Raw genomic sequence first — 14,236 nt, 5'->3', positions numbered from 1 at the left:
TCTCTCTCTCTCGTTGAAAGATTATTTTGGCAACCAATCCAACCAACTATGATCCCAGTTAGTTGGATCAGTAGCAAAAAGAAACTCAGAAGTACAATCTCCTCAGCCCCCTCACACACCCACCCATGAAATTGAAATATTTGCTTTTTAAAGTTCCTTGCCTTTCCCCTCCACCCCCATTCTGTTTTTTGTCTTTCCTTCCCCCACATCTTGACTTCTGCCATTGTCTCCACATGTTGCCCCATGTTCCCTATTCCTTTTGGGTGTCAACATGTATGCTGAAGAGGTTCAGCTCTGGCTACAAGCCTAGTTCTGAAAAAGAATAATGGGTGAAGTAAATCACAGAAATGAGTAAGTGTGTGATCTTATTTATATCACCCTGGTCCTTTGCTACTGTGTCCTGCCCTTCTTTTGTTTATTTGCTGCCTGGCTGCCCATCAGATTAGATTGTAAACTCTGCAGGGCAGGGACTTTTTCTTATTTGTTTCTTCAAATGTGTAAAGCACATTTCTGGCTAGTGCAAAAATAAGTAAATAAGTGAGCACAGTTAGCCTGTGCTGGTGTGTGTCAGTCCAGAGCCCTGGTTTCATAACAGAGTCACTTAACACTGAAATCTCCATATCTATGGTGTGTGACTATCCAATATTACCCAAACAGGTCCTACTTTATTTTAAATTTGTGCACATTATAACATTATTTTTTAAAGTAGGCTCTTTTCAGAATGGTGTCATTGATTTCATGGCCAATCTACTCATGCACTCATAAATGGAGAGTAATTGGGTGATTAAACTGTGGGTCAAAAAGCATTAAAGTTCACACAGAAGTTACTTTGTGATCCTGACAGGTAAGGATTTTTTAAGTGGTCTCTGGCGCAATCAAAGGTCAGGTGGCATTAAAATTCCAAACCACCAAACTACTGCAGCAACAGATGTAAAGCTACTAGCGTAGATATACACTAGGTTTCTTTTTAACTACACTTTTGCACCTGTTATTGCAGCCCCTTCTCCGCTGGCTGTTGGCAGGCTGAGGGTTATACCTTGGGCCAGCAGACTGTAGGCTTTAATTTGGGCCTGCAGCTAATCACCTTGCTCAATACTGAGGGACATGACACATCATTGAAGGCTGCTCACTCATCATCACCTGCTCGAACATGAAAATGCACTTATTCAGCATGCAGAAGTCACATTAATACAGACAGCTGCAAGTTTTTCATTTTACATCCTGAAAACATTAGGCAGGGGAAGGGACTTGAAACCTGGATTTAAAAACAGATGTTTGGCTTCTAGCTTATATGAATGTATAGCATCTCTGCAGATGTTTAAATAACATACCATTACAAAAGCAACTGCCAGACAACAAAAGTCATAGCTAGGGCATCATTGCAAAGCAATATTCAATCTTTTGAGCATCAGCCATATTAAAGAATCAAGACAGCTTTCCTAACCTTTTAACAAAGAAGACTGTAGTCTGAAAATCAAGGAGTTTATCAAACAAAGGTTGGCTGGATGAACAATGTCTGATGTCATAATCCCTTTTAGAACCGTCTTGAAATTAAACTGTATGTTTTAAAAAAGAAAAAAATATTCTCTCCTCCTATACTTCTCCAGCAACATTTTATAAAAGTAATAGGGAAATGGACATTTTATACAGTGTATGCTTTTGAAGTATAACTCACACAACAGGAAAACTGAATGAAGCTGCACACACGTCAGGTTTCCAATGACATCGTAAATCACTTGAGCTTTGCTTTTATGGTTACCAGATGTCATCAGAGCTCTTTGATGTTTGTGTGCAGTATTACATAGTAGTGTTGTATCTCTCTATATTTCAGCCACATACAGAGATGATCTCCATTAACCAAAGGAAAGTTTCAAAGGTTAGCTATTTAAATGGTCATGTTATGTGGAGTTAACTTGGCCCCTCTTCTAAGATTCAGAAACCCATATTAAGGAGCTAAAAGCCAAGAAACTGGAACACCACTCCCTCTGATGACTGTATGCAGATTGTTGAGGCAGTTGGGGAGGGGGAGAACAGAGACAGAATGTGCTCTGCAAATGGTAGGTATGATTTGATGGGGACAATGTGAATTTGTAATTGACTGAAACCAGACACTGTAACAGTACAGAATAAAGCGGGAGAGAAAAGTTGTTGAATCTGTGGGCTTGGCTACATAGTGACACTCAGGAAAATCAATCCAAATTAACTAAAGGTGTGAATTTAAAGTGGATTAGTTAAACTGCATTAAACCCCTGTGGACATACTCATAAGTAGCCTTAATTTGGTTTAGCTTAATTGATATAAAACTAAACCGAATTAAGGCCACTTAAATTCCGAATGAGGCCATGTCTACATTACAAAATTAAGCCAACCTAACTTGCATCGGCATACAGCTGCCACAGTAACTACATCGCTTGTACATGTCTACACTTTGCTCCTTGGGTCAGTGGTGTGTGTCCTCACCGCTCATAGAGGTGGAGTTAGGAAGTTGCAGCAGCAGGGCATTTATATTGGCAGGAGCAAAATTTAAGTGTAGACACTTCTATAGTTAGTTTGACATAAAGCTGCCTTACTCTGTAGTGTAGACGAGACCTGAGAGTGTCCACACAGGGTTTAATGCACTTTTCATTAATTTGATTAGTTTTCCTGAGTGTCCCTGTGTAGACAAGTGCTATGTCTCCATGTGTATTATTTCCCATAAACTGGATTTAATTTTCATCATTGCAGTAATTCCACATTGTTCCATAAATTATTATTAATTTGTTATCTTGTAGCACCAAGGAAATGGGACCATGTTGTATTAATTCCTGCACAGACACGTAGCAAGAGATTGTGGACCCTCTGAGGTTGTGACCATCATTAAAGAGGTAAGAACAGTCAAATGGAGGGAGGGGGGAACATAATGCCACACACGAGTTTCTTTCCTCCTCTCCTTCTCCCAGTTGAACTGGCTTGTCACCTATGAGTGACACATTCCAATTCATTATTTTGCTATTACTGTTTGCTTCCAGAAACCAGACCCAAAGGAGTGTTGTCCAACTCTTTTCATTTTTTTTTTTGCCATATTGTGAAAAGAGGAGAAAAGGTAAACAATCAAAATATGCGTAATTTATACATACATTATATACCTTTTAAAAAACACAGCAGCTCTACATGGCAGCTCCTTAATATAGCCATTATTAGTTAGCTGATGTCTTGTAGGAATCGTGGAAGAACTGGGCCTTGAAAAAGGATTTGATGGAGGACAAGATAATGGGCTTAGAATGAATGCAATGGAAACAGAATTAAAAAAAAGACCCTAAAAATGTTAATATAAGGGCTACTTTGAAACAACGCATATTCCCTAATTCACACCAAAAACATATGTGTCTGACAATTTCACAAAATTCATGTTTTAGGCATTTTGCTTCATCCTCAGAAAGTGAGACAAACACGAATTTTCCTCTAAATTGGTTATACATTTTCTCATTGAATATGGTACTTCTTAAAACAGTTTTTGTATGTAATATTAAAGGGATTGGGTATGTCAATTAGCTGTTGCCTTTTTAATGAACACAGTTCTGTTCTTCATCGGTAAACTGTCCATGTTGCAAGCTTTTTGGGGCAAAGACCTTGTCATCTTAAATTTCCTGTAATGCACCTCACACACTTTCGGAACAGCAGCAATGGATTTCCAAAACACAGAGAGAATAGTGGGAGAAAGTTATGCTGCCATGGCAATCTAAGTGAGAATTCCCTCTCTTCTGTGGATTTAGGTCTCAGCTGAAATGTGAGGTAAGGATTTTTACTTATAAACATACAAATGAGGTGCTGTTGAGTATTATCTGTCCTAGCTGATCCAGTAATCATAAATTCAAGTAGCTGACATACATTCAGAGCACCTTGCTCTTTCTGACCCCTTTAACTCTGTAAATAGCTGTCTAGTGTGCAATACTATCTTACGCGACAACAGCTATTGTACATTCTGCCGCACTTGGATGGGTGTACAGGATGACACAACTGCTCTTTGGAAGCAGTAGCTTCTGAAGCATCACAGGCCAAGCCTGCCATCGTGGGAGTCCTGGTTAGAGCTGGCTGAATTATTTGCTTAGTTTAGTTTTTATTTGTGTTTGTGAACTCCTCCAGAGCAGACTACATTTATTTACCATAATTTTCAAATAGCTTATAAAAACAAGTTTTAGCCTCTAGGTTTTTTGCAAACTGTTCATTTTAATTATTCACAGCGGGTGACTTGTCACCTCAGCACTGTTACTGCTCCCTGACTGAATGACATGGAGAACGAGGAATTATGACCACCAAACTGTGCATCGTATCTACTGAATATTCTTGTGACGGACCAAATCCCAGGTGTTTGTATGAAGAGCAGTCATTCTCCAAACATTTGGGAATAAAAACCCATTCTCACAAATGTTTATATAACTCATACTAACAAGGTGGTTCCTCATATGGAGATTTGTGTGGCTGTTCCTGCTTTTGCACTCATGATCCTAGTCCTGTAGCTGAAATAGTAAAGGCTGATTGATGCTTATAGATCCAGAGGTCCTGGGTTCATCCTATAGAGACCACCTAACAAGTGAATTTGTTACATTTGTTAATAATGGGGAGAGGAAAGGGGAAGAATGAACCCTGTCAAACTGAGCAGCCACTTGGAATATAAATGAATATTTGCCACATTCTTTTAGCAGGGTTTAACCAGCTCTAATCATAGTTAAGATAGCCAACATTTTAAAAATTTATTTATTGAGACCATGCTTTTTCACTGAACCCGCATCCCATTTCTTCCTTTTCTCTTCCCCAAAAAGCATTTTTGTTCCCTTAAAAGCTATTTGACAGGTAGGGGATACAAAAAAGAGCAGGGTTACAAAATGGTTTTAAACTAACTCTGGTTTTAAAATGGCTCTGGTTTGCATGATCCTGGCAATTTGGGGATTCTGAGTGCATGAATATTTTTTTAAGTAGCATAAGCACTGGCACCAAGACTGTGAATTTAACTGTTGTAAAAAATTGTGTAAGAGTGGAATGTGTATTAGGAAGTTGGCTAGTACCACAGGCTGCAGAAAAAAAATATCTGGGTATGAGGGGGTAAAAGAGCCGTCTTTATTTCCATAAATAGGCCTATGTGCAAATCTCACGAAGGATTTAGACGTATCAAGTAGAGGCATTCTGTAGAATTATAAGTGAATCGAAAGAAAGTGGCATTCAGAAGGACAAGACATCCCACACAGTCCCATCTGCAGCTTAACCGTGTCCCCAAACCCTGAGTAACTCCAAAGCTGCCAGCACAACCACTTGCGGAGCCTGCCAAGGGTCCAGATGTAACTTCTGGAAAAATATCTTCCACATTTTGACATCTGGGTCTTGGGAGTTACATCTCAGAGGAAGGAAGGGAAGGAAGAATGGTGTGATGTGATGCTTGGAAAGAAATAAGAGTCTTGCTACCACAAATGGGATGAGGGGAAGGAGGCACTGAAAGAATAACTAATAAGAAGCATGCACAATGAGGATGAAAATAAGTATTTTGAAGGGTTACTGGGGCAGGGAGGTGAAAAGCAGATATATCAATTACTTATTTGCAAAGTACAAGCCAGGACCCTAATTAGAGCTGGGCAAATAATTGATTTTTCAGTTTGCTGGCAGTTCTGATTTTTTTTTTTTAAGCCAGTTTAGTTTGAACTGGAAATTCCTAAAAATACCAGTGAATTGAAAAAGTCCATTTACGGGTTAAACAAAACCTGTCCTTTGACCCAAAATGTTTTGCTTCCAGGCATTTTTAAAGCACTAGATTCACAAAACAGCTGGTGGAAGCATGCCCAGTGGTTAGGACACTCACTTGGGATGTGGGAGGCCAGGGTTTGAATTCCTGCTCTGGAGAAGGGACTTGAGGCCAGGTCTCCCCTCTCCCAAGGCAGTGCCCTCCCAGTCTATTCTGGGGTGAATCTCTCTTCATCTCTCCTGGTGAAGCTGTTCCAATGGAGCAGGTCTTTGTAGTTGGGTGTTCCCCAGAAGAGTGACCGAACTGCCAGGCGATAGTCATTTGCTCTTTTTCCCTGACCCAGTCATATGTTGTATTATCAATGACATTTACGAGCAGAACTGTGGTTTTGATTCCGATTAAATCTCTACTTATCACAGGGCAATTCTGAATATACTTTTGTTCAGAGCCGAGTGTCAGTAAATTGGTGGCATCACAAGTGGAACCCTGGTATCTCTAAGAGACTATTTACATACGGTTAATATCATTCTGCTGCCTCGAGCCACTGCATGCGTTCTGTTTTAATGCAGACAGTTAAAAGGTGGGCACAAATCCTAAACCACATCTTGTTTATGATTCACAGCAGACTCCGATTTTTCTCCAAGTTGAGCTTTTTTCATTCTGGGTAATATGTCCTAAAGTGCCTCCCTCTTTTTTGGCAGCGCCTGCTTATTTTTGAAGACTTACCTTAGTGATTACATAAAGGACTTAACAAGGACACACATTAGCAATGTAAAATAAGAACTGCAGTCAAAATATATTTTTAGAAAATCAGCTGAACAACAGGGCCTGCACATTTGTATTAAGATTAGGGTTACTGAACCATTAAAATGATTTCCAGAACCCTGGGAAATGGGTCCTGTATTACAAGTTCTTTCATAGTCCCTGGGAAATATAAAGAAAGGATCCTACGCTGTAGTTTATGTCAGCTGCCAAAATTACAGTGTGCATGGTTGCCTACTAAGTTTTGTAGAAGCAATTATTCACAAATATTAAAAGTTACACCCTTTTCCTTGGATATCTGACCTGCTCAGCATCTGCCAAGAATTCAGAGTGAAACTTTGCAACCCCAAATTATTTTATGATGTGCCAAAGAATGCTTTGGGCAGGGATTGTCTTTGTGAAGCAGGAAAATATGTTGGAAAAGATTAATAAAACTTGGAAATGATCTTTTGATGAGCAGTATTTGGCTTTTACCGTTTAAATCTATTTGAGAAATATGATAGGGGGAGAAGGCAGGACAAGGAAAATGGAAAGAGGTTTTTTTTGTTTTAAAAAATAAAGCTTGAAATAATTCTCTCTTTTAATCACGCCATATAAATTAGCCTGACAATCTGTAATTAAATGTCAACACTGATCTGGCATTTTAATGTAACTATTTATGCAAATCAGCAAGTTTTGCAATCTTCTCCGATGGCCACTACAAAAAAGTCATCCTCTCTTACTACATTAATAATATCATCGTCTTCCAGACCTGTCCTCTGAACCAAAGGTTAAAGGAGAGGATGTGTATCATTTCAAGACTCATTTTTAGGCAAGGGAGATCATATTTAGCAGGTTTTGCTCTAAGCTGTGTTCTTCTGTCAGTTACAATAACCACCTGCAAGCAGCAGTGAAAAGGACATTGCTGTTGACGCTCAGTAATGAACAAGCAAGGCTTTCAACACTGAGATGGTTTCTACAGATGGTCACCTTGGACTTTTCAGTTCCCAAGATGGTAAGGCCAGATCTACACTACAAACGTTTGCTGACATAGCAGAGGTGTGGTGACTTGTGACCAACACAGTTGTGCCAGCAAAAGCCCCTACTATAGATGTAGTTATACTAGAAAAACTGTGCTTCTGCCAGTATTTTGTGGGGGAAGGGAGGGGTGGGCAAGCTAGCTGGAATAAGATATACTGGCAAATGTGCATTATTGCAGGTGTGAGCTGCATCCAGACTAGGAGAACCTTGCTGGTATAGTATAGCTATGCTGGCAAAACCTTCCAAGTGTAGGCCCAATCCAAAACTTTTCCCCAGAATTGATACTGTAATTTCCCCCATGCCTATGATATTCAGTAAACCCTTATTTATTCAGCAAGTCCTTCTAGAATGTGTCACGTCAATAATTTATTCAATACAACACAATAGATACATCTTCATTATAGACTAATAATTTACAAAGTCTAATTTAAAAACATCTATAAACCTTTTTGGAATTATGGTAAAAACACATCTGAAAAAGGGTGCACTTGTTTGCGTTCTTCTGTCTTCAAAATGACCATACATGCTCATATATGACACTGTATGCCAAGACACAGGCCAAAGAGAATTTAAAACAGCCAAATTTGTAAATCTGTGAAATGATTTAGAAGGAAATACTGACTAAAAGTAGGGCTTTGAGGATGGCAGAAGAACAGGATACTCAGTGTATTTCTTTTCCTTTTCAAGAACTTGCTAAATTCTGAATTGCTTTCCTTACACTACATTTTAATATGCATTCCTGATGCAAAATGGATAAGAGTGAAGGAAGACATACAGCAGGACAGGTTTTCAAAATTTGCAAAACATGTATTTACACATATGGGCATTTGTGCATATGAAATAAATATTTGGAACATAAGTAACAGTTTACGTTCATAATGTTGATTATTTTTCACTCCAATACATACAAAATGCCAGGGTCTACAGTTGATTAGTTTCCTCTGAAAACTTAACCAGAACAAGGAATGACCAAACTGCTCTGCTTCTGTATCTATAGACAAAAAAAATTGTCCTTTGTTTTGTTAAATGTGGGGTTTGGATTTCATAACAGGACTATTGATATATTGCCTCTCTATGTTGTCAGCCTATGAGAAAAGCGCACACTGAGATCATGATTCTCACATTATTTCATGTGACATAAAGGTGCTGTCAACATGAAAACCAAATTGCTTTTATCTACAAGAGGTTGGCAAAATGCATTAGAGAAAAATTGCACATTGAAACCAAACCGTTTCACATCTGGATCCCAACCTGACTTTAATCTGGATCCAAACCTGACTTTGATCATAAGTGAAATGAACTTGACTTCTAATTATACTTCTGGATCTTTTAAATGTATTTCATCTTTTCAGAGTGAATAAAGACGGTGGCACGCAGAGTGAGGAATTATGGATGATAATAAAGTTCTAAACTGAGAAATAATGTTTATTCCCCATTAGTTATATAAATAAACTATAAATTAGAACGAAAATACATCTGGAAGGGCCATGTGATGTGCCATCAAAATTTATCAGGAAGTGTAATGATGAAGTACTCTTTTCATTTAAAAGGGACATCAACTGAAAAAAATCACATTTCTGTCTGAAAAATTTGCGCTGCTACTCGTACAAGTAATACCCAAGATTACTATATTGGTGGGGGGGGGGATTGAAAGTCTTTCATTTTTAACTATGTACTTTTGACAATACTTTGAATACAGCCAGTTTCATGGTCCCCAATGTACTGTATAGTCAGTTTCCCTTACTTTTAAAAAAGATAATAGAAGCCAAGGAGGGGATGGGGAGAAGATTTGTCAATGTTTTCAGAGAAGTTAAAAAAAGACTATATAAAGCATAATCTAACAGACAATATTTCTTTTTAATTAGCCAATTTATAAAAATCCAATTGACAGTTTCTCTTTAAATAATCAGGTCAGTTATTGGGAGACATATCTATTTGAACTAATGCTGATTTTGTTCAATTTCTCAAACATTGTTTTCCAATATAGCAGATGCAACATCTGTACTAAGAACACTAAGGGCTCTGTGCATCTGAAATAACCCCTGGAAGGTCACAAATCTTGGCTCTTAATCGAGCCGCCTATTCATCAGAAATTTGGCTCATCTGCAGAAGCAATTCTCTTTTCACTGAGTAGGTTGGGCCAATGGAAAATGAGACATCATGTAAATAAGCCTGTTCGCTCACAGACCAGCTCTCTGCTAAATCATGACAACTAAAAATTGACTTCACATTGCCACGAAGGCTCGTTTTAACACTTGAAAAGTTGGATTCACCACCTTATTCTTGTTGTCCAGATACTCAGAATAAGTAACAAACTCCTGGCCCACTCTCCACCCTTATCTCACACTTTGATCAAATAAAATAAAAGCTACTCAACATTTCTGCAGCGCCTTCAACTAGAGGACTTCGGCGTGCTTTACAAATATTAATGAACAAAACCTCAACACCCCGTGTGAGGTGGGGTAAGTATTATTACCCTCAGTTTACAGGTGGGGAAACTGAGGCACAGAACAGTTTAGTTCTGGTCTAAACACAGTTTTTGTACAGACATAGCTGTCAGTTAGAGGTGCACTGTTTTACCAAAATAATAAACACAGCATAACCCCTAGTGTGAGTACAATTATACTGGTTTATTTATTTATTAATTATTATGATGATCTATTTGCATTACTGCAGTGCCAAGGAGACCTAGTCATGGACTCGAAATAGGCTACGCATTGTACAAACACAGAATAGAACGATGGAATAAGCTATATCAGCATATAAGCACATTTATATTGGTATAACTGAGCCCATGCTAGGGAGGTTGCTCTGCTGTAACTATACTGGCATAGTTAAAATGGTAGGACTTTTGTGTGTAGACAAGGCCTAATTGAAAACAATATGTAATTAAGTTCTTTTCTACTGAGCTCCCTTGTCCTTTTCACTGTAATTTGAAGGCTTCAAAAGACGTGAATAGTACATGTTGAAATATAGCAGCTGATGTGAGCTTTGTACATGCACCAGGTAAATTCAGCAGCACTTGAGGGACATTGTTTAAAAGCATATTCCTAGAGAGGCTCTTTAAAAGGTCTTTGAAGCTAATGAATAGAATTGGGGGGGAAATCATCATCATCATCAGACTTCATACGTATGAGAATAGTGCACTATTTTTGTTGTCAAAGTGGTCCAGTACCTTGACTGACTTACGCTTCTTGTATAATAAATTATTCTTCAAGGTGTATATTTGAATAATTTTGTCAAAACCCACATGCTCTATATTTCCTGTTCAACTAACAGCACAGTCTTCCTGATTTGCAAAGGATGAGGCAGGTAACGATGAAGCAAATGTAGCTGTCCTACATACACCAATATTTTTATTATTATTCTATGCTATGCTTCATCTGAAGTATTTTGAGGAAGTATGCACTTTTCATAAAAATGACAAACTCTGTGGTATACACAGTAGTTCACAGCACTCTGAATGCTATAAATATGTACCTAAGCATACAGAAAAAAAGTATGTTCTTTTCTTTGAGAAACTGTATGTGATCATGTCATTTAAGATTGTGTCATATGACATATATTCAAAAGGGACAGAGTATTAATCTACCTTTAAGTATTTCCTAACTTTCAATATCTTAGCTGTTCAACCGTAACATTTAATTTTTGTATAAAATGTCAAAGTTTAAAAAAAATTAAAAGAAAGTTCAAGACTTTGAAGTTCTGCTGGCTTTCAAGAAATTGTAAGGAGCACATGGAAATACTATAATCTTGAACTATTTAAATTGACAACATTAGAACTCCCTGTTCCATTAACTTTATGAGATCTGTAAAGAAAATATTCCCGTGCACCTTAGGAACTACAAAGGGGGAAGTGTGCCCCTCTAGTTCACCTTAGAAGATTTGCAGGAAGGAGCCCATCTCCCACATATACAAGTTTAAACTAATAACCGGGCCTTGTGGTTTCTATGATTCTGCAAAATCCCCTTTTATTGCATAACTTTTGCCTCAGTCTAAGCTTTAAATAACAGAGAATTTCCTAGCTCTTATAATTGCAAAAAAATCTCTCTAGCATGAGCCAAACACACAACACATTGCTGTTTTCTTGAGTTTCCAAACAGAAAATTTAAAACAGCTATTTAAAACAAGCTGTCCCATCCACCTTCATTGAGGAGGAGCGAATAACTATTCTGAAGTTGAATGGTAAATATTCAGACGTCAGCACCTAACAATTTCACTGCTGATCATTTTAGCAAAATCATCCAGTGAATGTTTCAATCCCACCATCAAGTTGGATGCAGTGGCAGATACTAATTGTACTCCAAAGAGTCTGCTATCCACCTTTGGAAGCATGGAAAACTTCAAGTTTAAAGTTTCAGAAAGCTATAAGTGTAAGAATGGAAACTGTTATGCAACCTTAACTACGACAGGCACTGCCAGGCAGCTGCTATAATATTTGTTTGTTTTTTAAGCAGTATAAGCCAGAGATAGATAGGGAGGTAATTTTCGGGCAGCAAAAACATATTGTGGAAAAAATTGAAGTGAAGGAACATCAGAAAAGAGCATTAGAAGCCAGAAGAGGAACACAAATCAATAAATAAAAATTATTAATTTTGAAATAGTTTTAAGAAATTGTAAGTGACAAGTGGCTGGGCCGTAGGGACAAAAAAAGTTTTATTTTGCTGCATTTGTGCCAAGTATGGATTTGTCACTCATATCTGAAGGCTTGTTTCAGTTTAGAGTATTTAGATTATACATATGAGACAGAATTAATGCAAGTCTCAGATATACCAATGCACCTGAATTTTCAATTTCTACTTCTTCTCACCATTCAGTTTGTCACTGGAATTCTTTTAATTACAACATATTTCTAATTGCATTGTTCTGATGTCCTTTCTGGAATGTAAATAATCATCTGTTCTGTTTTGGGCAGTCATGGCAGCATGTGGGAACTCTATATTCTGGATTCTAAGTGGTTGGGTGGTATTGCAACTCCTTCATTCTGGAAGAAACTAATAGCAAGTCTCTCTAACTTTAGTAAGCAAGGTCAACATTTTCACATGTGGGTACATAAAGTTAAGCCCTTCAATTAATATTTAGGCACCTAAACATAAAGTGACCCAATTTTCTGAGGTCCTGAGTACACACAAATCCCAGTGAACTCAACCAGGGCTAGCGGTCCCCAGCCCTTTTGAAAATCAGCTGCCTAATTATGGATTTAGAAACTTTGAAAATTTTGGCCTAAACTTTTCATTCTCATGTGCAGTTCTCAGAAGTATTTTCTACTGGATAGGGGGAGAATAATACACACACAGTGCTACACTTGGAAAAAAGTAATGGAGGAGTGTGGAAGCACTAGAAATTTACTGGGTACCTGGAGGGGAGCAGAGCTGCAGCTAAATATTTTTAGAATCTGTGTGACACAGAGTTTAAGCAGACACTATCATTCTGGGAAAAGGGGAATACCTATTAAACATTAAAAAACAAAACAAAACAGGGATTCCATGAAAAGGTTAAGACAAATATTTGAGGGTCCTATTAATGAATTTGTTTTCTGGTAAAGATAAGCAACATGTAACAACACTATTATGCCACTGATGAACCATCTCACAGATCCAACACTGATAGGACAGCCCCTAGAGAAGCACTTTATGCTCTATATTTTTAGATACCATGCTTTCAAAAAAGAACTGAAATGTCAAAATGTGATTTCCTGGGAAATTTTACAAGTCACAGAAGTTTACTTTTTAATTTTTTGGTAAACCTACTACCAAATGCCTGTTATATATTTAAGGCAACTAGTGCATTGGAGGGTTCACACTGTAATTCTAGGGTAGATAAGACCTATATGTTTTTCATAATAAGAGAAGAAATAAGTAGCATAGCATCTCTAAGATACAGCCTTTCATATCCATTCACACAGCCAAAGCCATTGTCCAGGTTCTCATAATCTCAAGTCTCAATTACTGAAACAATCTTTTTTCTGGCCTTGCCCCACTCATATCTGTTCAGAATGCTGTTGCAAAGATCATTCTTCTAGACCATTGTTTTGACCATTTCAGAGTAACAGCCGTGTTAGTCTGTATTCGCAAAAAGAAAAGGAGTACTTGTGGCACCTTAGAGACTAACCAATTTATTTGAGCATGAGCTTTCGTGAGCTACAGCTCACTTCATCAGATGCATACCGTGGAAACTGTAGCAGACTTTATATATACACAGAGAATATGAAACAATACCTCCTCCCACCCCACTGTCCTGCTGGTAATAGCTTATCTAAAGTGATCATCAGGTGGGCCATTTCCAGCACAAATCCAGGTTTTCTCACCCTCCACCCCCCCCCACAAATTCACTCTCCTGCTGGTGCTAGCCCATCCAAAGTGACAACTCTTTACATAATCAAGTCGGGCTATTTCCTGCACAAATCCAGGTTTTCTCACATCCCCCCACCCCCATACACACACAAACTCACTCTCCTGCTGGTAATAGCTCATCTAAACTGACCACTCTCCAAGTTTAAATCCAAGTTAAACCAGAACATCTGGGGGGGGGGGTAGGTAGAAAAAAACAAGAGGAAACAGGCTACCTTGCATAATGACTTAGCCACTCCCAGTCTCTATTTAAGCCTAAATTAATAGTATCCAATTTGCAAATGAATTCCAATTCAGCAGTTTCTCGCTGGAGTCTGGATTTGAAGTTTTTTTGTTTTAAGATAGCGACCTTCATGTCTGTGATTGCGTGACCAGAGAGATTGAAGTGTTCTCC

General features: G+C 38.1%; 1 protein-coding gene across 7 annotated transcripts in view; it reads right to left on the bottom strand.

Annotated features, from left to right (window-relative positions):
- TBL1X (transducin beta like 1 X-linked) overlaps nt 1-14,236 on the bottom strand; it is a 255,936-nt gene that overhangs the window by 36,065 nt on the left and 205,635 nt on the right. The window contains exon 1 of one of the 7 annotated variants that reach the window (XM_048860458.2): nt 3,126-3,208. The exons of the other annotated variants lie outside the window; for them this stretch is intronic. Coding sequence (XP_048716415.1) covers nt 3,126-3,174 — 49 coding nt within the window. The 5' untranslated portion in view covers nt 3,175-3,208. Of the gene's footprint in view, nt 1-3,125; nt 3,209-14,236 lie in introns of those variants that run through there. 7 annotated transcript variants of the gene reach the window in all.

Source organism: Caretta caretta, chromosome 1 (assembly GCF_965140235.1).
Source record: "Caretta caretta isolate rCarCar2 chromosome 1, rCarCar1.hap1, whole genome shotgun sequence".
Lineage (NCBI taxonomy): Eukaryota > Metazoa > Chordata > Testudines > Cheloniidae > Caretta > Caretta caretta.
The sequence above is the reverse complement of the archived record's forward strand: the minus strand, read 5'-3'. Positions and strand labels throughout refer to the sequence as shown.